The sequence below is a fragment of the Eptatretus burgeri genome, chromosome 2 (assembly GCF_056783735.1).
Source record: "Eptatretus burgeri isolate ZD-2024b chromosome 2, Ebu_testis_v1, whole genome shotgun sequence".
NCBI lineage: Eukaryota > Metazoa > Chordata > Myxini > Myxiniformes > Myxinidae > Eptatretus > Eptatretus burgeri.
Genome location: NC_140962.1, coordinates 113991628 through 114018170, shown reverse-complemented (window position 1 = coordinate 114018170; position 26543 = coordinate 113991628). Strand labels below are relative to the sequence as shown.

Genomic DNA, 26543 nt, shown 5'->3' with positions numbered 1-26543 from the left:
TATAATTAAAAGGCTGCCGCTCAACGATTTAAATCATAACAGTCATACCGAAGAGAAAAAAAATTCAAAAAACCCAGGGAGTCTTTAATACTGACGCTAAGGCCTCAGTCACATTTGCTCTATGGCGAGGATACGGCGGCCGTATAATTTCCGAGGTGGCCTCAGGGTGGTCCAACGCCATTTGGCTATATTTTACAGGTCGTAAGGTCGCCGTGGAATTATAACGCGGAGTTATAACTTTTTTCATTTCTACGTTCGCCGTAGCTATTGGACAAGCCGAAAAAAAAAAATACTGGTAAAAAAAATTAAAAAAAACAACCCATTCGTTACCATCTGTCTGGCCGCACGTTCGCCTTAGGGCCCCCTGCGGTCACCTTGAGGCTACCTTGCGTCTGCCTTGAAAATTCTATGGCCGCCGCAGGGCCCCCTTAAGGTCACCGTGCGACATCAATTCAAAGACCGTACGGCAACCCCACGTTTTCGGTCTCCACAATTTCTAAGACCTAGGCTTAAGTCACATTTGCTCTACGGCGAGGATACGGCGACCGTACGCCCTCTGAATTGACAGAAACGTGCAGTGGCCGCAGAGTTTCTGCGGTGGCCTCAGGGTGGCCCTATGCCGTTTGGCTATCTTTTACAGGGCGTAAGGTCGCCGTGGAATTATAACGCAGAGTTATAACTTTTTTCATTTCTATGTTCGCCATAGCAATTCGACAAGCCGAAAAAAAAAAACTGGTAAAAAAAATATATATATATATATTAACCCATTCGTTACCATCAGTCTGGCCGCACGTTCGCCTTAGGGGCCCCCCTGCTGTCCCCCTGCGGTCGCCTTGCGTCTGCCTTGAAAATTCTATGGCCGCCGCAGGAGCGCCCTAACATAACCGTGCGACATCAAATCAAAGATCTACGGCATCCCTACGTTTTTGGTCTCCACAATTTCTAAATACGCCGTGCAGCTACCCAAAAAATAAAAACATATGTGACTGCTACATTGTGTGACCGTGGAAATACTGTGGCCGCCGTATAATTGAGAGTGGACATAGATTTTGGAGACCCCACGGGCGCCGTGGCAAATGTGACCTAGGCCTAACCATTACCTTGACGTGTTTCGACTTATGAGTAACGTACAAGTAACGTATGTCAACGTGTGTCAACGATCGCGTAGCGTGCCTACAACTTATGCCAGCGTATGCCGAATGTGTATCATACGTCGAGTACATCGAGAAATTTTCAACATGCTGAAAATTTCTCGATGTACAATGACGTATGCCAGCGTACTACGACGTATGCCAGCGTGCTCTTAACATGTACAAAACTTACCCACAACATATTGGACGTGTGCCAGCTTGGTTCGGCAAATTTTTCATACATCGGCATACGCTGGCTAAAACGTCAAGGTGTGACAGCGGCTTCACACTTCGATGTCCAGTGCGGTTATGATTTGAATCGTCGAGCCGCAGCCTATTAATAGCCTACGCCACGTGATCATCGGCGATACGCTGCCGCGCTATGCATAAGTTATCGTTGGGCATAGGTTGTGAACGCCGACAACACGCTCAGCATTCGTTGGTACAAGTTATCTATATGTGATTAAAACGTTCTGTGTACGTTACTAATACGTTATGCATACGTCCAACACGTTATTATACGCCCAAAAATAAAAATAAAAACATCAATAGTTCAGCGTACGCCAGCGTTTTACATACATTTTGATACGTTGCCATAAGCTGGCTAAAACGTCAAGGTGAGACAGCGGCTTTACACCTGAGCGAATTTGCAATTGCTATTATAAGGGGGGTAAGACACTTATCCAACCAAGATATTCTAGTTTTGTATTTTTAATTAATTTTGTGAAATTTGTAGATTGTTTTTCACTTGGAAGTTGTGGGTTACAATGTGTAAATAAAAGTGGGAAAAGTCTGATTTAATGCAATTTAATTCCAGGCTCTAAGGCAACAAAAGGTGAAATTTTGAAAGGGGGTGTAGACTTTTCTGGGCTCCAAAGCCAATCACCAACTGGGGCAAACTCCGTCGTGTAAAGTCCTTCCTCGGCCCATCTGAGCTGACTACATAAAAAGCTTTCGTCCATAGCCTGATGAAGTACTGCTCTCCCCTCTGGGCTGGTGCTTCTGCCTCTCACCTTTCTCGGCTTCACACTATGGAAACCAAGGCATTTAGGATCATTGGTATCTCCCGCAGTGAGGCTGAGTCTTTGGGCCACACACTCTCACCACAGGCAGGTCGGTGGTCTTTGTCTTCTCGAGTCTCCTCTCCGGTCTCAACCCCCCCCACCCCCCCATATATCCACAGGGCGCTCAAGGTCTGCCAGTAACCTTCTTCTGGTAAAACTACCAAAATCATGAATCACACCTTCTTTCTTTCATTCCTCTTTTTTCCCCACCTTTGGAACAAACTCCCACACTCTCTTCAATCCCACTCTTCCCTCCAGGTCTTCAAAACAGCTGTTCACCATCACCTCTTATCTTTTCCCCATCCAAAAACATGATCTTTTCCACCCCCGTTAATCCACCTCCTTCAAAATTCCCTGCTTTCCTTCCTGAAGGTTCCATGTCGTGTAAGGTCCTGAAAGCTCTTGTGGTGTCCATCTTGTTTGTCCATCTTGTTTACCCCGTGTACCCTGCCCCATCCCTCTCCCTTACACAGATCTCCTAATGTCTCTGTTCTCCACCGTTTTGTCCTTCCCTCTCCCACCCCTCTTGTCTCCTGCCCCCCTTGTTGTGCGTTCTGTGCATTAGCTCTCATACAAGCCTTGACAACGTATACCAAAAAAAAAAAATCATAAAAAAAGACTATAGGCACTGTAGATGTGAAAACTGATGTTATTCAATATTCAAAATAGTTGCCATCGCAGGAGACATAACGGACGGTACGATTACCTGCTCTAATGAAGGAGAATCATAGCGTTCTTCTCCGTATGGCTCATCATCACGGCCACCCTGCTTCAGGGCACGAAGGAACTCGCTCTTCCTATCGGCCCTTCGTCCGAGGCGCGTCAAGCGCGGCCCTAACACATCGATGGGAGATGTCGAGCTCGAGCGCAGAGGTACCTGCAAAGGAGAATGGGAAGGGCAGGAGTGAGGGATTGAAACAGGATGAAACAGAACAGCAAAATTTAACCGAGAAAGTTGAAAAGAGCATCTTCCTTTTGTAATCAATACAGAAAAAAATAGAATGAGCAATCAGATATCACACTCCCTCACCAGGACTTGTTTTGTGTGGTGTTTAAGTAGATTTGTGTAATGTATTTTGTGTGATGTTTGTGTTACGTAATAAAGAGACATACCTAAAACTACCACTTTAAAATTGCTGGCAGTGATAACCAATATCACTTTCAAAGAATTCCCGCTTTGATGCAACCTCGCTTTCATTGGACACCTGACCCATAACGTCCTCGTTATTATTCAATTGAATTTGGAATGGGATTAAAATAAATTCAAAACAAATGGAAGACCACATAAAATATACTGCATTGGAGTCATCAGAGAGAACCCAAATAAGCAAAAAGCAAAGATGAAGTCCTCAGGAGGAACCTGGATAGGATTCGGATTTCAGCTGATACTCATCTACCATCAAATCCATCCAAGCACAGTCAAGTGAGTCTTATTCAAAAAAATTTTTAAAAGCCATATCCAATTTTTAAAAAAAATAATGCTGGGTGACAGACCATGCATCTGATCAGATTGAAATGTCAAACATATATTCCCATAAATGCCAGATCATAATTGTGACCCTCCAGTCCAAAACCAGTCGGAAGTAACAAAAATTCAATATTGAATTATTGGGTTTGCAAGGCTTGTGGTTCATGTTGGTGATGTTTCCCCTCGATCTGTCAGGCTGTTCTAGAGAGGAGATTTTTGAAGGTTTACTCTTCAAAACATGGCTGCGAGACCATGTGACCTTCAACGTTACAATTTACAACCTATATTCCCCAAAGCTCGTAGATCATGTGTGCTAAGTTTGGGATCAATCTGGTAAGTCGTTCTGGAGAAAAAATTTTAAGGTCTTCATTTCCAATCCAATTTGGCTGCCAAACCACATGACCTACGACAACATAAATTTACATTCTGCCTTTAATTAGGTAGGGGATAACATTTGTGAAGTTTCCTGTTAAAATAATCAGATAGGTTGTATTTTTCTATCCAAGATAGCCGCCAAACTACGTGACTTATGATGCCAATATTTTCACACTGTATACAGCAATGCCTCCTTTTCTACCCCCATTTATCCACCCCAAACCCACTTCCTTCAAATTCCCTGCCTTCCTCCCTGAAAGTTTCCCGTCGTGTAAGGTCCTGAAAGCCCTTGTGGTGTCCATCTTGTATACCCCATGTTCCCCGCCCCATGTCTCTCCCTTCCACAGATCTCCTAATGTCTCTGTTCCCCACAGTTTTGTTGTTCCCTCTCCCACCTCTTGTCTCCTGCCCCCCCTCCCTTGCTGTGCATTGCGTGTTAGCTCTCATAAGTCTCGACAATGCATACAAAAAAAAAATACTCAAAAGGTGCGAGATATTTGTGAAATTTCACATCAATCGATGAAGCTGTTCAAGAGAAATAATTTTTTTTTAAAGATTTTTGTTCAATCCAAAATGGTTGCCAATTATTTGTGAACATCCTGCCTGGAATCCGCAAGGCTTGAGGAACATATTGTGTGAAGTCTGCCATGTGCCACATTTCAATTTCTTCAATGGTGTGGTTTCAGAGATAGAGGTCCAATTTTTTTCCATTTTCCAATATGGTTGCCACATCACATGACCTATGACATCATAATTATCATTAAAGATGAGAAGTCGCTCCTACGGTGAAAAAACACTCACATTCTGTGCAGGCAAACAAACTGACCCAAATGCAATACCCTCTCCTCTGGCGAGGGTAACAAGAACGGCACTCGGTAGAGCGCATACCTCCGCCAGGTTGAACAGTTTACGTTTTGTGTCGCACTGATGGGCCGGATGGGGATGCCTGAACCAAAACCAAATCGGCTTGTTCTTGTCACCCAACCAACTCATCCAATTAGTTTTGTTATAACTTGTCCAAAATTTTTGAAATATCATGCTATACATACATAGATTTTGGGTCCCATCTCTCAATGGTGAAGAATCACTTGCAAAATTAAAAAAAAATTTATCGGATCTGGATCTTCACCAAAATCGAAACAATTCTTCCTTGTCTCACACAACCTGGCCACCAGTTTCGTACAAATCCGTCCACAGGTTGAAATATCCTGCTAAATATAGTTTTTGGCCCTATCCCTCAATGGTGAATCACTTTTTAAAATGCAAGTACCAGATCCCGATCCAGATCTTCACCAACATCTAATCAATTTGCCCTCATCACCCCTAACTTGTACACCAAATTTCATCCGAATACATCCAAAACTTTGAGCTATCCTGTTCAGACAGACGGGGAAGAAACAACCTCTACCCACCTTCGGTGGTGAAGGTAAAAAGCATGGAAGTGGTTGAAGTGTCATTCAAGCTAACCTAATGTTGTTGTTCATCTTTCGGCTGCTCCCGTTAGGGGTCGCCACAGCGGATCATCCGTTATGATCCGCATACTGATTTGGCACATGTTTTACACCGGATGCCCTTCCTGACGCAACCCTGGTCGCCTCTTACGACACAGGGATCAGGATTTGGGTTTCGCCATGATTCCGGGCTGCTCTACACCCTGCCCGGTGCAGAGCCCCCGTCCTCAAGCGATCCTCCAACCCAAGCCTCCGAGTAGCCAGATTACAGGCGCACGCCACTACGCCCGGTATTCAAGCTAACCTAATGATGCATGCAAATTGCCGAGCATACAACACAACTTTTCACGACAATAAGTTTCAAAATTAGTGTGCTTGAAGAACACAAAATCTTAACGTTGAATTGTGGAATTAATTTGCTCAACCAGTGAAGCACGGCACAGAATGTATGGGCACAGGTTGTGTAATTAACCACTCAAACAAACCCGAGGCATTGCAGTGTACCAGGGCTCATGCTTCACTTGGGGAGGTCAGGAGAAAAGCTAACCGTTTAGATGGCAATGTTGGTTTTCAATAAGATGAAGACAGCAAGTCGACTAAAATGCAATATCCACAATTTAAGTATATTTATCAAAAGCACTTGAATGTCAATCAAAGTAATCACCAAAACAATTCCGCAAGCACAATCAGCAAATCATTATCTTTCAAAAAGAAAACTGGTCCTTTTGCCACAGATTAGTCAGGTGAGTGGACAACATCTTAACACACACACACACAAATACAAGAGTGGCCACAAAGTCCCATGCTCCCGTGATTTTTCTCCATGCTCTTCCAGACATCTTCTTCCATGTTGAGGGTTGGAGGTCGTAAAAGCAGCCCCTGACAGCTGTTTTGAGGTCTTCAACTGTCACGAATCAGCTATTCCATCTTCAGCTCTCCTGCTAAGAATCAGCTACCCTCAGCTATCCTGCAACAAAGATGGTGTACCAGCACATTATGCTCACGCAGTTAGAGAATATCTTGACGACCAATTTAGTGGACGATGGATTGGACGTGGATCCGAGATGGTGTGGCCTCCTTGAAGTCCGGACTTAACATGTGACAACTCCGTTTGGGGGCATTGTGAAGGAAATGAGAAATTTCTACCTAACAACAGTTGAAGATCCCAAAACAGCTGTCAGCGGCTGCTTTTATGACCTCCAACCCTCAACATGGAAGACGATGTCCGGAAGAGCATGGAGAAAAATTCAAATTTGTGCAGAGAATGGAGGGAGGGAAGCATCTATCTATAATTCCAGCAATGTGTGTGTGTGTGTGTGTGTGTGTGTCCGCAGTTTCTCGACGACCGCCGGTTCGATCTAATTGAAACTTGCCAGGAATATTGCCGGGGCCCCGCAGATGTGCCTTTGAGGTTTGATATCAATCGGACAAGCGGTTCCCAAGTTACGGCCATTTTACTGCTTTTTCAGTGTTGAAAAGGTGTATATATGGCAGCTGAAGGTGTCGGTCCACCTTCTCACCTTATCATGCCAATTTTTTCCCAAATTATTAATAACTGGACGATCACTGGTCCGATCGGATTGAAACTTGTCAGGAATATTGCCGGGGACCCGCTGATGTGCATTTTCAAGGTTTGATATCAATCGGACAAGCGGTTCCCAAGTTACGGCCATTTATCTGTCGACCAATGACAAGACACTGTGCTATGACATCACGAATGACGTCACAATTAATGTTTATTAATTTATTATTTTTATTTTATTTGCACGATTGACGGTCCGATCTGATTGAAACTTGCCAGGAATATTGCTGGGGACCCGCGGATGTGCCTTTTCGAGGTTTGATATTAATCGGACAAGCAGTTCCCAAGTTACGGCCATTTATCTGTCGACCAATATCTGCGAGAGAGGGGGACAGGAGAGGGGGGATGAGAGTGGGAGCGAGAGAGGAGGGAGAGACTAGGAGGGATAGAGGGGGGGGCAAGAGAGGGGGAGAGAGAGGGGGCATCACAATTCAAGAGAGGGGGAGAGAGGAGGGGGCGTGAGAGTGGGGGGCGAGAGAGAGGGACGAGAGAGGTGGTGGGAGAGAGGAGGGGGCGAGAGAGAGGGGGCGTCACAATTCTTCTTCATTTGATATGATGTCACAATTGACGCTGGGGACCTGAATACGTTTCCCAGGTGTTTCCCAAGTTATGGCCATTTATGATACGGTTGGTCCGATCTAATTGAAATAATGCCCCAATGCAGTCATCGTTTACGCACCTACGGGTCTGCACTAGTACAGATAAATTCCAACAGCATGCATAGGTTCTTTGGGGACACTCTGTATACATTTCTAATGCAGAAGAAATGTGTAACCACACCACCTCAATGACTTGGAGAAAAAAAAGTTTTATCCATAGAAAAATATGACCACAAACCAAACAAAATATATGAGCCAGAAGTGACAAGGGATTCTTCTTCTCTTTGCGCATGGCAGCTTGGCTGCCAGGTAGCCATCATTTTGGTGGGGCACTGCTGCGCCGCTGATGCTGTGCCCCTACACAGGTACACTGATACTCATTTTGCCGACCTTGGGAGGATGACAGGCTGAGTCGACCCCACCTGGTGTAAATTCAGCGGCCAATGGGGCTTGAACAAGGGATTACAGAAGTGAAACTAGAAAAAGTAATCAGATTACAGATCCAAGTCAGGACTCGTTTTGTGTGGTGTTTGTAATCGTATCGTATGTATTTTATAGATGTAGTCACGTTACATACTTTCTCATGGAATGTACTTTATATATGCACTCAAAGTTCTGAATACACGTACGTACTTTATAAACATAACATTCTTAATCATACATCCTTTGGAGACATGCTCAAATTCTAATTGTACATCCCTTATAGACATACTCACCTGGTGTTGGCTTCGTGGTGAAGGAGACTGGCTTGGGACCTAAGGGTCCCAAGTTTGAGCCCCTTTTTTACAATTAACACCAGGTGGGGTTGACTCAGCCTGTCATCCTTCCGAGGTTGGCAAAATGAGTACCGTGTACTGAGGTAATAACCATTCTGGGTAACCGCATCAGAGGTAGAACTGTCCAGGATTGTACTCCTTGCCAATGAAACTGCCTCGGCAGCCCCATGCGCATTTACGGCGTGAAAGGAAGGGTATTAGTATTATTAGAGACGTACTCACATTCTAACATTACATAATTTATATAAGTACTTTCAATGCAATAGAAGGCCTAAAAACATTTATGAGGTACTTGGTTGAAAAAAGAAAAAAGAAAAAAGAAAAAGAAAAAGATAAGCGTGTACTACTGGCTACCACCAGGTGGCATCTGTGGCCCATGTTATCACATGTGGAGCTCGACAAAGAACCAAATGCAAAACCTTCTCCTCTTGTGAGAGGAATAAAAGAGGGGGGGATGGGAACAAACTTTGTATTCTCCGCCTCTGCAAAGCCCATTCCTTACTAAAAAAAAAAAGGCACAGAAGTTAATTATAGTTCCATTAAAAAAAAAAAAATTAAAAACAACGTACAACGTACGAACGAGAACGGTACTCTGACGTCACGACATTCCTCCGCACATATTTATACTGTTACGAATCTGGAAGCCATGAGTACACAACATACAGGTCGAATAGCTCAGTTATATCGATAAGTAGGTGTTTTTAGTTGGGGTCCCTTTCCCTTGTTTAATGGGCAATTGAATGTACATGCGCTGCAAAGTAATTTTGATAGTCAGGGTTTTCTTTTATTTTTACACCACCATCAACTACAACAATGCTAGCATCACCCTCACCTTCACCGAGCTCTGGCCGACGCCATGGTGGGTGGAGTTCAAGGAGGAGCCTCGCGGCGGCCCTCGACCAATCAGCGTGCTTCAAATGAGGTGGCCGCCGCTCAGCCAATCAGACCCCGCGACGGTGAGAAAGGCGGTCCGCATGACATCACCACGCCCCCGAGCCAATCGACGGACTTGCCGCCCGTTTTGGCCAATGACAGGGTGACGAGCGATTCTGCGCGCCAAAACCGTCAAGTAAGGGAGAGCGGGGAGGGTGGGGGCAGCCCCTCACCCCCCCCCCCCCCCCCCCCGTGGAGAGGGGTGAATAAGGTTGCGGGAGAGAGGAGAGAGGAGAGAGGAGAGAGGAGAGAGGAGAGAGGAGAGAGGAGAGAGGAGAGAGGAGAGAGGAGAGAGGAGAGAGGAGAGAGGAGAGAGGAGAGAGGAGAGAGGAGAGGAGAGAGGAGAGAGGAGAGAGGAGAGAGGAGAGAGGAGAGAGGAGAGAGGAGAGAGGAGAGAGGAGAGGGGAGAGAGGAGAGGGGAGAGGGGAGAGAGATCTTGAGATAGTTGATGACGATTGAGCAGCAAGGGGGTGGTCAATCTGACAGGCAGGTTGAACGAGTGTGGAGTTAGCCCTCGCTTGGACGTTCAACTCAAAGACTTGGCGAAATGGCAGAGAAACCTCCTGCCTTCTCGAGAGTTTGGGAAACAGAGGAGAGTTTTGGTTGCCGGGACGAGCGCTGAAGGGAGCTCTGGATTCTATCATTGCATCTCGACGCTGGCCTGGTTCGCCCGTGTCAGCTAAACCACACGAGGGACAGGTCCATGTCCTTCTGGCTATTTGTGTGTTTATGTGTGTCTGTCAGTGGGCCCGTCTAATTAAGGATTGTTTAAGTGCTTGTGTACAAACTTACATCTCTATAGTCGGATAAGAACAATTTTCACAAATTTTTAAATGGTAGTTCGATGATTCATGTGGATTTATTACATACGCACTGCTTGCTTAATGCATACGAATTGTAGTCAATTATTTAAACACCTGTTTTCTTTAATTATTACTGTTTAAATTACTGACATGAATTAATTTCTCTGTAACTCATTTATTGGAACCTATAATCAAACATTTTAATCAAATGTATTTTATTGGAACGTCTGTCTGTCTGTCTGTCTCTCTCTCTCTAGAATTGTTTTGCCTTCAATTGTACCCTTGCCTTGCTTTTCTCATGTGAAACTGGCTCAGTCAAGGTCAGATATGGGTCGGTAGGACCCAACTCCCATCCTCCTCCTGTTCTTCTCTTCGGCCCCTTTGAACTTTCCCCCACCTTTCCTTAGAAAATTATATATATATATATATATATATATATATATATATATATATATATATATATATATATATATATATATATATATATATATATATATATATATATATATATATATATATATATATATATATATATATATATATATATATATATATATATATATATATATATATATATATATATATATATATATATATATATATATCTGGTGTTGGCGCAGTGGTTAGGGCAGCGGCTTGGGATCCCAGTGTTCTGAGTTCAAGCCCCGTTGGCTGCTGAATTAACACCAGGGGGTTGACTCAGCCTGTCATCCTTCCGAGGTCGGCGAAATGAGTGCCAGTGTTCTGGTCCCGGTGTATGCCCCGGTTAGAATAGGTGTACCATATCCCTGTGTGTCGTAAGAGGCGACCAGGGTTGGCGTCAGGAAGGGCATCCGGCCATAAAACATTGCCTCAAGAAAAAGCCCAACCCCTGCACAGCAGGGAAAAATGGCTGTAAAAACGGTCATATATATATATATATATATATATATATATATATATATATATATATATATATATATATATATATATATATATATATATATATATATGATGTTTGTAACTCTGATTTAGCGGAGACCATTGTATGATGCTCCTTCGCTCCATATAACATCACGTGGAATAAATATTCTCTGATTGAACTGTACTTTGCCTCGAGTGGACATTGAATATTAAGAGTTCCGCAACGGAACATTAGTGATTTTTATTATTTGAGAACCCTAAATAATTCCCAAACACTAAAAACTATACAACTGAAACTAATATTTTGCAGAAATGTAGCCTAATGTTACAGAAAGATGTGACATGATCCACAATAATTGATTACTTGAAACGAAGTGCTGAAAGTGCCCACCACCATGTTGCAGGCACAAATTCATTCTTTGCAGCATAGTCTCTCACACAGAATCGCATTTAGTGGGGAATATTGCTGATTGTGTCACTGATTATTACCTCCGCCACTGAAGGTGAAGGAGGTTATGTTTCACCCTTTTCTGTCTGTCCGTTTGTTTGTTTGTGCACAGGATATCTCAAAAAGTTGTGGATAGATCCGGATGAAATTTTGTGGACAGGTTCGGTGTATGACAAGGATGAACTGATTAGATTTTGAAGATCCAGATCCGGATCAGACTACTCAATTTTTGAGTGATTCTTCACCATTGATAGATGGGGCTCAAAAATATATAAATAGCATATTTCAAAAATTTATTGGGCCAGATATGTTCTCATGGATCAGGCATTACGGGGCGGAGGTATGCACTCTACCGAGTGCCCTTCTAGTTGCTTGCAATTCACGAGTGCGTGGATTTGTAGCATATACTATATCCTTCAAATATCCCCACAAAATAAATCTGGCAATGTAAGATCTGTGGAGAGGTGTCCATAATTACTTGGACACTTCAAGGTTAATAAATAGCACCGCAAAGCGGGTGGAATCCCTCAGCCCCTTGACGCAAACCAATTTCAAGGTGGTGGCCATATTGAATATCGCAGCACGCCCATTTTTGAAAGGAACCTTCCTCTACTCAACCCCAACACACCCAGCAAAAAATGGATTTAATCGGACAAGGCGTTCTCCTCAAAATTGACAGAAACCAATTTCAAGATGGCTGCCGTGGTGGCCACAGTGAAAATCGCAGCATGCCCATTTGGAAAGGAACCTTCCTCCACTCAACCCCATTATACCTCACCAGAATAAAATCAATGTGTGAAGCCGTTCTCAAGTTATTGTCCGGAAACCAAATTCAAGATGGCTGCTCTAGCCACCATATTGGATATCGGATTGCACTGAATATCGAAAGGAACCTTCCTCTAAACACCCCCATTATATCACACAAAAATGAAATCAATAAATCAAGCCGTTCTCAAGTTATTGTCCGGAAACCAAATTAAACATGGCTGCCCTAGCTGCCATATTGGATATCGGATTGCGCTGAATATCGAAAGGAACCTTCCTCTAAACACCCCCATTATATCACACAAAAATGAAATCAATAAATCAAGCCGTTCTCAAGTTATTGTCCGGAAACCAAATTAAACATGGCTGCCCTAGCTGCCATATTGGATATCGGATTGTGCTGTATATCGAAAGGAACCTTCCTCTAACCACCCCCATTATACCCCCATGAAAATAAAATCAATCTGTCAAGCCGTTCTCAAGTTATTGTCCGGAAACCAAAATCAAGATGGCTGCCCTAGCCGCCATATTGGATATGACATCGCACTGATAATTATCGAAAGGAACCTTCCTCTACCCAGCCCCAACACACACTGCAAAAATGTATTTAATCGGACAAGGCGTTCTCCTCGAAATCGACGGAAACCAATTTCAAGATGGCTGCCATGGAGGCCACATTGAAAATCGCAGCGCGCCCATTTTCGAAAGGAACCTTCCTCTACTCAACCCCAACATACCCTGCAAAAATGGATTTAACCGGACAAGGCGTTCTCCTCGAAATTGACGGAAACCAAAAGTTGACAGACGCCCGGACAACGCCTATTTCGACAATACCCCTTAGCCAATTCGGGCTGAGGGGTAAAAAGTAGCCCAAGTTCGTTCATGTTGCATCACGAAGTGCGACTCCTGACACCATCTTCCTGAAACCATCCTTTGTTGGTTTTGCCTTCTGTAAAGGTGCCAAGCTAAATGTATGAGATTTATTTGGGCTTGCTTCCATTCTTTCCGGCACTTCATCCACATTCTCTGGTGTAACACTTGGTTGGCGCATGTGTTTTTTTTAAACTTTCACGCTGCCTGCTTCACCAGTTCCCATATCAACGATTTTGAAGGTTTTGTACGACCACCAAGGCAACTATTTAATGTAATTTGACATTCCCTAAGCGAAAGAATGCATTCTTCATGTAATGTTCGACGAGAAACGCACATTTTTCCACATTGAGCGCCATGGCATGACTGAGTGAAAACCGTTAAATGTCACTGCAGGATCACGTGATAACTCTCAGGATCATGTAACATTTTTCTGCAACATCAGGCTAAATTTATGCAAAATATTAGGTTCCTAACAGATACAGTTTTTAATGTATGGAAATAATTTTGAGTCACAGCAAGTTTGGTCAAAATTCCTTTACTGGTTCACAACTTAGCACAGGAACAGAATTTTTACCAAACTGGGCCTCTGACCTCAAACCTGATAATCTCATCAGTTCATCTTTGCATCATAAAAGTACTTGAACCAAGTATGACCTGGATCCCTTCAGCCTTTAAGTTACCGCAACAATATAAACCTATCATGGACTGACGAATGCCCGGACAGCCAGATGAACAACCCGAAAATATAATGCCTCTGGCGACCAAGTCGGCGGAGGAATAAAAATGTTGCTCACTCGCCTGACTAATCTGCGGCAAAAAGGGACAGTTTTCTTTTTGAATTAAAGAGCTTTTTGAATGATTGTGTAAGCAGAAATGCTATCAGGAAAAAAAAATTACAAAAATAATTTTTTTTTTTAAAAAGAGCAAAGTGCGACATCACCAGAACGGTTCAATCCAGGTAAAAAGCAGCATGATGGGAGAAGGGATTTTTGAATGAAAACGATGCTCAAAATGCATTGATGAAGTGATTAAATGTACGTTTGAGCAAAATAAATAAATCATTGTGAAGCGTGACATCGCCTAATCGGAGAAAACCAAACCCCAACCAATCGATGACTAGTTACCCAATGTAGCAAATCCAGAAACTCTTATGAACTCAAATGCATTTACAAAGTGGGCATCGCACCAACCTCAAAAATACGGCAACACCTTGACCAGTTGGGATGACAGTGGTAATTTAACCCCCCCCTCCCCGCTTAAATTGCAAGCCAGAGTAAAGGTGTTTGTGAAAGTTAAGGCCAGTCAAGTTCTGCCACACCGATCTCGACAAACCATTAATTTATGGACCTCAATTTGTGCACGAGGGCATTGTCAGGCTGAAACAGGAAAGGTCCTTCCCTTCACAGAATTGTCGAGAATGTCATTGTATGCTGTCGCACAAAGATTTTCTTTCACTGGAATGAAGGGGCCAAGCCTAAACCAAGAAAAACAGCCCCGGACCATTATTCCTCCTCCATCAAACTTTACAGTTGGCACTGTGCATTCAGGCAGGTAGCGTTCTCCTGGCATCCGCCTAACCCAGATGGTGAAGCGTGATTCATCAAGCCAGAGAATGCATTTCCACTGCTCCGGAGTCCAATGGCGGTGAGCTTTACACTACTCCAGCCGACGCTTGACATTGTGCATGGTGATATTAGGCTTGTGTGTGGCTGCTCGGCCATGGAAACCCATTTCATGAAGCTCTCGACAAACAGTGCTTGTGCTGACGTAGCTTCCAGTCAGTTTCGAACTTGGTTGTGAGTGCTGCAACCGACGACAGACGATTTTTCCGCGCTTTGCGCTTCAGCACTCGGCAGTCCCGTTCTGTGAGCTTGTGTGGCCTACCACTTTGTAGCTGAGCTGTTGTTGCTCCGAAACGTTTCCACTTCACAACTGTTAAAACCAACTGGACATAATTTCTGGTACATCTTGATGTTATACGTTCCAGTTCCAGTAGTTGTGTGCAAAGGTTTTTAAATCATGCAGTCCATGTACGGTATTTCAACATTGTAAACACCTTTGCTTGATTTGTTCATTGTTGCATCACAGCTCGGTATACCTACAGATTATTTTTTACATTCCGATTATTTTTCGGTACATCGGTGCAAGGGGTATATTCAAAATTCCACCCTACGAGCAGACAGCAGCTGTTGTTTATCTCACAAGATGACAATAGCAGTGACAATGATCGGGTTTTACTGCGGAGTGCAGGAAAGAATTTAAGAAAAGAAAGAAAGCTATTTAATTCCATGTGATCTGCACATGCTGAGGGATCCTTTGTACATTATCGCCTATAGGTAATTCAGGTTATTGGACTGTGAAGCAACTGAACCAATGGGGCAATTTGTGAAGTGGTGGTGATGGGGGATGGTTTTGACCACGAGGGCAAAGAAAAACGCGATTGCTTGAACGGTGCTCGGGTGCTGATGGTTGAAAGTTAAAACCTACTGTACCTACTTCCTGCTAAGTCTTGACATCATACATTCCACTGTTCCAGGTGTAGCCAAGTGCAAAGCTTTTAAAATCATGTATGGTATTTATTAAAGATTGTAAATACCTTTCTTCAATTTGTTGGCAATATGCAGATTTTTTTTTTTTCATACCAACTTTTTCGGTACACTGGTATATTCAGAAATCCAATACCGGTATATCAAGATGAAAAATTATAACGGTATGATGAATGATGGATGACGATCGAGAAGATGATTTGCCAGTTTTCATCGATGTCAGTTTTTACCCTCGCTGAAGGAGAGGTTATTGCATTTGGGTCTGTTTGTTTGACTGTCTGTCCATCCGCACAGAACTTTAGGGTTTTTCTCCGCAACTGCTTGTTGGATCGAAACAAAATTTCTACCACAGGAGCGACTACTCATGTAGAATGTTTTATTGATAATTATGACGTCATGGTCATGTGGTGTGGTAGTTATTTTGGAAAAACAGAATAAACTTTGGACCTCTATCTCAAACCGCACAAAGGGGAAAATTTTTTTTTAACTTTGCACATGGCAATTACTCCTCATGGTGAATAAGTATGATTTAAAAAAAATGGCATCATAGGTGCCTTCGTAATCCGTTGACATTATAACTGCATATGTAGAACGCTACATCTGATCAGTAAGAAAATTTTTGAGGGTCATCAAAGGATAAAATGGTCCACAGAAAAGAAAAAAAATGGATTACATCATCGGTCACATGATTCAGCAGCCATATTGTTTAAAAAAATTAAGAAACCTTCAAAAATCTTCCATGAAGTGGCTGAACAGATCAAGGTTGAAACTTTACACGTATGACCGCCTAGCCATGAGGAACAAAAGGTTAACACAATGATGTCAGAGGTTACATGGTTTGGCAGCCATATTGGATTTACCCAAAAACCAATAAAAATCTTCTTCGAATTTATTTTAATCCCATTCTAAGTTCAATTGAATAACAATAAAAAAAAAAGTCATGGGTTAGGATCAGGTGTCCAATCAAAGCAGGGTTGTATCAAAGCGGGATGTCTTGGTACCCTGTCATCACTGCCAGCAGTTATAAAGTGGCAGTTCTAATTATGTCTCACTAATTATGGAACTCACCAGTACATAAACATCACACAAAACAAGTCCTGGCAAGGGTCTGCAATCTCTGATTGCCCTTGCCATGGTCTAGGGTACTGAAAAGTGATACCTGCCAAGACAATCAGCTGAACAGACGAGGTAGGCTCTCTCATGTAGCCTAAGCAACATTTTAAAGAGAAGACAAGATACTCTAACTTTAATTTTGTATACAGCCGGTGGGGCCTCCTCTTTTTTCTTCTTTTCTTTTCTTCCACACTATTCCTACATCAAGAGTACTGTTGCACTCTGATATAAATCGATGAATGTGAAGAGACTTTTTGTGCTACTTTATGAAAATCGTTGTTTACGCAGCAGTGTATATTGATCCCCGTCCCCACTTATTTTTCCAGCCCACCCTCATTTTCATTTTTTACATCTGTGGCAACATTTAAAATATACAAATAGTCAGGTATGTTATATTTTCATATCAATGATTATAATCGAACATACCTGACTGTTGTCACTCAGTGGAGTCGTCACTGGAAATGGGGCTGCTGGTGCCTTGGGGAACTGAGTGTACAGCTTGAAAGCAGAATCCTTGGCAAAACGAGAGGACTGCCAATGCTCCTTACCACCTCCTGTAGCTTTCCAATTGTACTACATAAAAGAGTTGCAAAGCACATCATGATATTAGTTTGTACAATATCACATCAGATAACTCATGCAACATAAAACTTATTTTTATTTAAACATCGCAGCTTCGCAGATGCATAACAAAGAAATAAATCATCCCGACACACCAAGAACACCCAAAAATATGCCTGTATTAGGATACATTTTAAATGAAGTATGGGATGGAAATCGGTTGGTTTCACATGCAATATGAATCATTTAGAAATTTGGCCTGGAAGTAGCATCATTAGTTTGGGCAGGACTATACCACCGATACAATGCACCCTGTGGGTTGAGGCAGAAGCCAGTGTGGTGGGGATACTTTGCCCACTGTCAAATGACACCAAGGTGTATGTTTCTGGTGTATGTTCCCCCTCCATCCCCTCCCTTACCTCAAATGGCCGCACTGCTGATTCCACACGTGATAAAGCTGAATGTCTAAACTCGGTGTTTGCAGCTAAATCTTGTGTCCTAAACCCATCACTATCTCTACCCACTTTACCCAGTCGCACCCAACTGTCCCTGGACTCTGTATCCTTTTCTCCTGACAAGGTGGAGAGCTTGCTTTCAAACCTCGAGTCAGATTCTGCAACCGGTCCAGACGGCATCAGCCCACGTGTCCTCAAAGCCTGCTCTTCTGCTCTTGCTCACCCTCTCTCTGTTCTATTCACCCTCTCATTTGCCCAAGATCATCTGCCATCTGCTTGGAAATCTGCTAACATCACTGCCCTGCATAAAAAGGTGCAAAAACAGATCCCTGTAACTACAGACCAATCAGCCTTCTCCCAATCATCAGCAAGGTGATGGAATCCATCATCGCCTCAGATATGAAATCCTTCCTCTTCTCCAATGGCTTGATTTCCAATCATCAATTTGGTTTCAGACCAGGTCACTCTACCCTGGATATGCTGCTTCTGCTCTCCCATCAATGGATGGAGGTCCTCAATGCCAGACAGGAAATCCGAGCCGTATCCCTGGACATATCATGTGCTTTTGACACAGTCTGGCACCCTGCCCTACTCACCAAACTCTCTTCCCATGGTATTCAAGGCCATCTCCACTCATGGCTCGCAGACTTCCTCTCCTGTCGCAGTCAACGTGTGGCCCTAAATGGAGTTCTTTCATCCCCTCTTCCTGTGCAGGCTGGAGTTCCTCAAGGTAGCGTTCTGGGCCCTGTTCTTTTTCTGGTTTTCATCAATGATCTCTCGGACTCTCTGGAAAATCCTCTATTTCTCTTTGCCGACGACTTCACCCTCTGCCGTACCATCTGTTATCCCTCAGACCGGCAAGCAGCAGCTTCTTCACTCACTGCAGATTTGGATAAAATCACAAACTGGTCCAACACGTGGAAATGTCTTTCAATCCAGACAAATCTCACACTCTCACTATGTCTCTTCGAAAGGACCGTTTAGAAAACCCCCCCCATCCACTTTCTCAACAATCCTCTGGAAGAAGTCTTTTCTTTCAAGCTTCTAGGTCTCACTATCTGCCATGACCTTTCCTGGGAAAGTCACATTTCCAACCTCGCCTCAAAAGCCAGTCGCAGAGTGGGAATCCTCCGTCGTGCTAAGTCCTTCCTGGGCCCTCTTGAGCTCCTGACCACTTACAGAGCTTTTGTCCGTAGCTTGATGGAGTACTGCTCTCCCCTCTGGGCTGGTGCTCCTGCCTCCCACCTTTCTCGGCTTCACGCTGTCGAAACCAGGGCATTTAAGATCATCGGCATCTCCCGCAATGAAGCTGAGTCTTTGGGCCTCTCACACAATCACCGCAGGTTGGTCGGTGGTCTTTCTGTCTTCTACCAACTCCTCTCCAGCCTTGCCCCCCCCTGCTCTCTCTGCGATTTGTCCCCACCACATTTCCACAGGGCGCTCAAGGTCCACCAACAACCCCCTTCTGGTAAAACTACCAAAATCACGAATCACTGCTCATCTTCACTCTTTCATTCCTCTTTTTTCCCGCCTTTGGAATAAACTTCCTCACTCTATTCTTTCCCATTCTTCCCTCCAGGCTTTCAAAACAGCTGTTCACCACCACCTCTTATCTTCCCCCATCCAAATCCTCGATCTTTTCTACCCCCGATAATCCACCCAAGCCCACTTCCTTCATTTCTCCTGCTTTCCTTCCTGAAAGTCCCTGAAATGTCCATCTTCTCTTCGCCATGTTCCCCGTCCCATCCCCATCCCTCTCCCTTCCACAGTTCACCTAATGTGTCTGTTCCCCACTGTTTTGTCCCTTCCACTCCTGCCCCTCTTGTCTCATGCCTCCTTGCTGTGAGTTGTGCGTTTGCTCTCATACGAGCCTCGACCAAGGTATACAAAAAAAAAAAAAAAAAAAAAAGGGGGGGATCTTTAATGTCGACCAGCTAACGCCAACAGATGATTATCCAGCTTATAGTCCATCTAATGATGGCACATATTGCAATGCAACACAATGTGAAGCACCAATGAAAGTTTATGGTGGGGCTGAGAATTGAACTCAAACTAGACAGCTCAAAGGAAAGTGGAATAATAGGCACAGATACAAAGGAGAGTGATGGTTGGTTGCGAGATTTGGGATTTGGAGGGAAGGGTTAGGGGAAGAAGTCATAAACCCATTACTTTTGGCTAACATCCTGGAGATATTTGAAGCAGAGATATTTGCAGAAGCTTCAGTCATTCTTAACTTCCTGTGTTCTTATAATTACCAGGATAATAATTTAACCATTGCATCAATTCAAGAATCTAACTACATATGCATGATCGGTGTTGTAAAGAAAAAAAAGCTGGTTTATCCAGCTGCATTAATCGTCAAGTGCATTCTCTCCAATTAGAATACGCAACAAAATGGTGCTAATGTACGAGTTCAACAGCACAATACCAGATCAAACTAGAGGGGGAGCACTCGGTAGAGAGCAAAACCTCCGCCACCAATACTGCTAGGTCACTCAAGTAAACCTGATATCCTATTCATTCAATTTGATGTCAACAGTGCTCACAGAGTTATAGTTTGCAACTTTCCCTTTTACTTTTACATACTCAATTCATTCGTCATAACTAGATTCCTTGAGACAGAAATTGATTTTACGTGGGTATATCCACCTGAAGTTCCAAAATCAGCCGCAATTATAATTTTGGCATGTTTTTTTGTTGGAAATCACTTACATGTAGAAATGCAAAAAAAAAATTCGAAATTTTGTTGAAAAAAAATTTGCAATTTTTTTTTCTCTAACAATTTTTTTTTTTGGGGGGGGGTTGGAAATCACTTAAAACATGTAGAAAGGCAAAAAAAGAAATCAAAATTTTGTTGAAAATAAGTTGCAAAAGAATTTTTTTCTCTAACAATTTTTTTTTGGGGGGGCAGGGTTGGAAATCACTTAAAACATGTAGAAATGCAAAAAAAATAAAAAAATATATCAAATATTTTTTTCAAATTGGCCGCCATAGCGGCCATATTGGATTTTGGACCAAGTCCAAAATCTAATGGCATGATCCTTGGACCAGACCTAACCCCCCCTCCCCACCAAGTTTCGTCGAAATCCGTCGAGGAGTTTTTCCGTAATACTGTTCACAAACAAACAAACAAACAGAAAGGGGTGAAAACAGTAACCTCCATCCATCTTTGATGGCGGAGGTTAATAAGGCGGTGATGAAGGTGGCACACCAAAATTAGAGCCTTCATTGTCAGATGTGAAAATGAAAGTGCAATAAGACGTTAAAAGGGAAAAGGAACATGACTAAAAGGATTCGGAGCAACCCCCAACTTCACCTTTATGCCAATCAAAACAAGGCCAACCTCAACACAAGTGCAAAACTGCCTTGCAAAGTCATAGTGCTCGATATAATGTTAGTACACTAGCAAGTGCACTTAATGCATTAACATTTTTTGGGGTTTTTATCTTTTGGACAAGACCTGGTTTATCCAGAGTGTAACATCTTAGCCCTTTGAACCCGAGCGGCCATTTTACCAGCCGTGATTCAAATGTCCATATACCCGAATGGCCAGATTTTTCTCCAGGGAGACCAGAGCGGAGGAACTAAAAGTCCAAGGAGCTCAGGATTCAAATGGTTAACATCTGGTTTTTATCCTTTGGATGAGAATGCATTCAGCAAAACAACTGGAGGGTTCATGGAACACCTTACCCCATGCAGTCTTGAGAAAGAAGTACATATGCGGGGTCTGTGAGCAGCAAATTTGATTGGTCGAGATGACATAAAATGGCATAATATTTTTTCCAAATACTGCTAAATGGAAGGGGTTTGAAGGTGGCAAAAGGCAATGCGTGTTCTGCAGGCGATCAAGTATATAAACCAATTGAAATAAAAGTTTAAAGGTTGTAGAAAAAACAAAATAAAATAAAAACATCAGTAGTTGAGCACCGTTAATGCAGCAACTTTTACACTCCCATATTCAACAGTTACATTACTTAGATTTACATGTGTGTGTCCATTATGACATTACTATAAACAGTACGTTTCCTGTTTGGAATGATTTTCAAATGTGTTTGACTGCCAGAGAGCAAAAAAAAATCTCTCCATTCTGTGCATAGGCGATCGGGACAAATTCAGAGCCAAAGTACTACTAAACTACAGGTTTGTTTTCCAATTAGTGTTCAAAATATAACATTAAATTGAAATAAAGTTGTTCCTCGATCATAAACTGCCACTTATAGACAGACAGACAGATAGTGAACCAATTGCTTAACCCCGCTTTTCACTTGACGTGCGCAGGGTAATAAATGCACACGTTCAGACTGACAGGATGCAAAACAATGTCAAGTTGAATGAAGCAAGAGGGAGATATAGTTGTGGAAACATGGGAATCACATGTTAGACAAACTTAATTTATTTTAACCCTTCCCTCAAACCCAACCATATTCGTTTTTGGGGTTTGTTGTTTGTTGTTTTTTAAACAAAATAAACATTTCTAGGTACCAGAGGTTAAAAGTTCACACTAGATTCGATTTCAAAATGTTACATATTGTTGCATCAGATGGCTTCTGTTAAGGACCATCGGCGTCAGGGGTACAAACAAAGGAAATGTGGTTAAGAGTATAGTAATGCGTTAAATTAATCCTAACTACGATTCCCAAAGGATCACCCAATAAAGCCGAACTTGGTGGTGTTCGCACAGGAAGGGAGGACAACAGGAAAACACTTATAATTAAAAAGGGGGGAGGGGGTCAGTCAACTATGGACAAAATAAATATAGGCAATAAGGAAAGACATGACGATTAATAACTGGTACAAATCTGTCAGTGAAGAGAGAAACTAAAAGGAGAAGGAGCATGCAATCTTATACAGAAAGGAAATAAAGCTGAACCCGCTAATGGTGCCAACAAATACTAAGACTCGCACAACACAGTGGCAAGCAAAAGCTTGTGGCATGCAGGTTGTTGGCACACAGGACTGATGTGGCGCTAAACTGCGAATGTAAGGAGCGATGCAGTGGAGGCGAGGGATTGTGGTGGAGGCGAGGGATTGTGGTGAAGGCGGTGGCCAAGCAGAACGAAGGAGAGAGGTTACTCTTCAAGATCAGGCTCCAATTAGAGCGAGTTAGCATGGTTACGGACGTCATCTCTGTAACTGCCTTTGTGGGCATCGTCACCATGGCTTGTGCAGCCTGCCGGCCAAAGAGTTTGTAATGTCTTTCCTCTGAAAGCACAAAGTGCTTTCTGGTGCATATTTGTCGTTAAATGCCAGGTGCCACAAATCCTCACGCAGCCATGCCGGAAAACAGTAGGTTTTCCAAAACCTTACTCTGTCTGCTTTATTAATGGATGCTCACCATCTCCTCAGTGCATGTGTAACAAAACTTTTAGTTAGGTTATTACATGACAAATTCCTTGTTACAAGAGTAAATCTAACCTATGCAGTCATATGGTCTATACTAGTCTTAATATGATCGCGCTATGAATCCCACTCCTCCCATGTAACAATATGCTTGTCGAGTCAATGAATATTCAATTTCTGTGGGCCTGTTTCAATACCTCACAACCATATTAGAACCTAAAAGTATGTGCACTCACCTCTTAACCTGTCGAGCCTGGGTTTGAATCTCAACCAAACAACAAAAATGTTATCCTGGTATTTAACATGCAAGTGAAACATCAATGTGTGTGCCATTCCTGAGATGGATGTTAAACTGGGTGTCCTGTCTGCTAGTAATAGTTGATGGACTGTAAACATCCTACGATGTCTTTTATGAAGAGACGGCAAGTTATTGCTGGCATCTTGGCTAAATTTCAAATTCCTACCAAAATGCACAGGAGCGGCACAGCCAAACTTCAGCAATGATGCAACCAGCTCGACAAATTCAGAATGGAATCCCAGTCAAACATGCATTTGCCAACAACCGCATTCATAAATTACACTTATTATTCAACCTTTCCATTCAAAAGTACTGCTCTCACCCCTGAGGAATAAATATCAATTTAGAAACACTTCATACCTTGCTTGCCGGTGTCACTGGCTTTGGAACAAGGATTTTATAGACACCAGTACTGGGCGCTGCGATTCCAGGTGATATTTTGTTTCCGGTAACAGCTGTCGTGCCACCAGTGCTCTGGGCTGCTTTTCCAAGTCCTCCATTGCCACAAACTCCACCAACAATTGTTGCAGAAGTTGTCAGCTGTGGTGCCCGCACCACGGTAACAGAACCAGGAATAGGTGCACCAGATCCAGTAATACCGTCTTCCCGACTCAGTTTCCTGATGATCATTAGAGTAGAGGCACGAGGCTTGGGATTGGGAGGGTTCTCTGTTAAAAGGAAGAGGGCACATGGAAAGAGGGTGGGGGGTAGTGTTGAAGGTAAAGGATGACCTGATAGTTACGAAGGCATCGGAAGTACATGGTGAAATAAAAAGAAGTGCATCACACTACTTCGTTCCAATGTTTGCAATGAACTTTCACACAATCCACCATCGGATGAAAAACACAAGAACAGCTATTTACAGAAAAATGCTGCATTTAATAAACAAACAAAATCATCAACGTGTCGGTGGCCTATTGGCAATAAAGGCATATTTTATACACATGATTAAGCGGACAAAGGACCCCAATAGCTAGGGCTCACGAGACTCAGCACCACAAAAAAAACTGTGTTAACATCGCGTACATATTTGTCTTGGAGAGAAGTCGATGACAACTATAAAAGCGGAATGTGACATTTGGGGTTGTGGGGACAAAAACAAACATAGTTTCACTTATGCTTTCCTTTGAAACACTTCCCAAAATTGGCCTCCCACTTCCAGCCACAAGCGACCCATTTGCAGGCTCATTTGCCATTTGTCTTGTCCTTTCTCTGAACGTTATGAGCAAGTTCGCTGAAATTACAGGTCGTGGCCACTCGGCCGAGAAGTTTGACAAACCACTCCAATACAGCCAAGTCGACTCGGATCTCACATGAGCCAATCAAAATCAGAATGTGTCAGCTGCCAGCATAATCGCCAGTCTCTCTTGGCAACTTGACTGCGACAGCTACTGGCACGCTCAACGTAAGCAAGGCTTCTGGAGGAAGACCATTGCAAATTTTTTGTGGTGGTTATTGCACAAAGCTCTTGAACATGGGAAAAGCAACAACAATTCCATTCTTATTACTAACTTCTATTTGAAGAGTTTACCATACAGAGGGGCATGAGTCATCAGTTGTTATAACAAACATCACAAATAACTCTACAACTATTTTAATCGACATGGCCACGATATCAGTAGGAAATATATACATATACATATATATATATATATATATATATATATATATATATATATATATATATATATATGTATACATATATATATATATATACATACATATATATATATATATATATACATATATATATACACATATATATATATATATATATACATACATATATATACATATACATATATATATATATATATATATATATATATATATATATATATATATATATATATATATATACATACTGTTATGGATCTGGAAACCATAAGCATTCAACACACAGATGTCCCAAAAGTCAGTTATGTCGTTAAGTATGTGTGTAGTCAAATCCCCTTCCTTTTGTCTCATGGGAGAATCAAAGGCGTGCGTTTCGATTTCTTTTAGTTATGTTATTACATCGAACAAGCCATCCCATCTGCATGACCCCTCGGCCCATCACGATCCACCACCAACCAGCTGCCTTTTCGCACCCTGACGTGCCAAGGCAAGATCTCGCGGTTCTGGTTTCTCAGCTCCCACAAATGTAACTCTTTCACGACAACCTTTGCAACATTGATACTGTTGCTTGACAAGTACGAATCCACGTGGAAGAGTGGGTGGGGTTTCCCGGCAGGAGCCGAAACCCCGCCCAGGAAGGGCGAGTCCATGGGAGCCTGCCCAATCAGGGCTGGGAGTGAGGTCTGTTCGAGCAAGCCCCGCCCCGCCCCGTTGAGGGAGGTCGATAAATTCCCGAGCACTCTCTGAGGCAGAGGTGGTTTTTTGGGGGTTGCTACGAAGGGGTTGTTACGAAGGCGTTGTTACGAAGGGGTTGTTAGGAGGTTTTCGACGGGGTTGTTGTTGTTGTTGAGCGTGCAGTTCTTTTGAAGCAGAGGGTTGAGCAGATCGTGAAGGCGGCGAACTAGTCTCTGCTGGCCCTCTACAAGGAAAGGAAAGAGCGACCCTGACCCCCCTCCGTGGACCACACTATTCACCACCCGAGCTCCGCGACGAATGAGTCCCACACGTGCAACTGTGGACCAAACCAACGACCTTTGTCAGGTGCCGCATCGCAGAGCACCCCCTTCCTACGACAGTCAGGTACCCAGCTGGACTCTGACCCCCAGCTAGTCTCTCTCCTCAGCTGCGAGGGTCCAATAAAGAACTCTGGGTTTATTTTCATTTGTGAGTGTGTCTGCGTGTGGGCCCGTCTTTAAGTAGAACTGAACAAGTGTTTTTGGATCATTGTAAATATTCCTTGCTTGCATATTCGTGTTAAGTCTTGCTTTGTGTCTTCATTTATTGTAAATAAATCACCACAGAAATGTTCCCAGTCAGTTTCCCTCCTTTCTTGAATTGGTCCAGCATGGTTCCGATCTGAGTTTAGGCAGGGTTTTATCCCCGATAATCCATTCATCCCAGCAGACACGGCTTTGGCAGTTTCCGCTCGACTGCACCCGAACC

The 26543-nt window shown here is 43.0% G+C and overlaps 1 protein-coding gene across 2 annotated transcripts in view; it reads right to left on the bottom strand.

Annotated features, from left to right (window-relative positions):
• LOC147032864 (vasculin-like) overlaps window positions 1–26543 on the bottom strand; it is a 97189-nt gene that overhangs the window by 31549 nt on the left and 39097 nt on the right. For both annotated transcript variants that reach the window (XM_085870804.1, XM_085870805.1), the window contains exons 6-8: window positions 23844–24151; window positions 17256–17402; window positions 2901–3071 (exon numbers count right to left, since the gene is read on the bottom strand). In XM_085870804.1, coding sequence (XP_085726930.1) covers window positions 2901–3071; window positions 17256–17402; window positions 23844–24151 — 626 coding nt within the window. The remainder of the gene's footprint in view (window positions 1–2900; window positions 3072–17255; window positions 17403–23843; window positions 24152–26543) is intronic.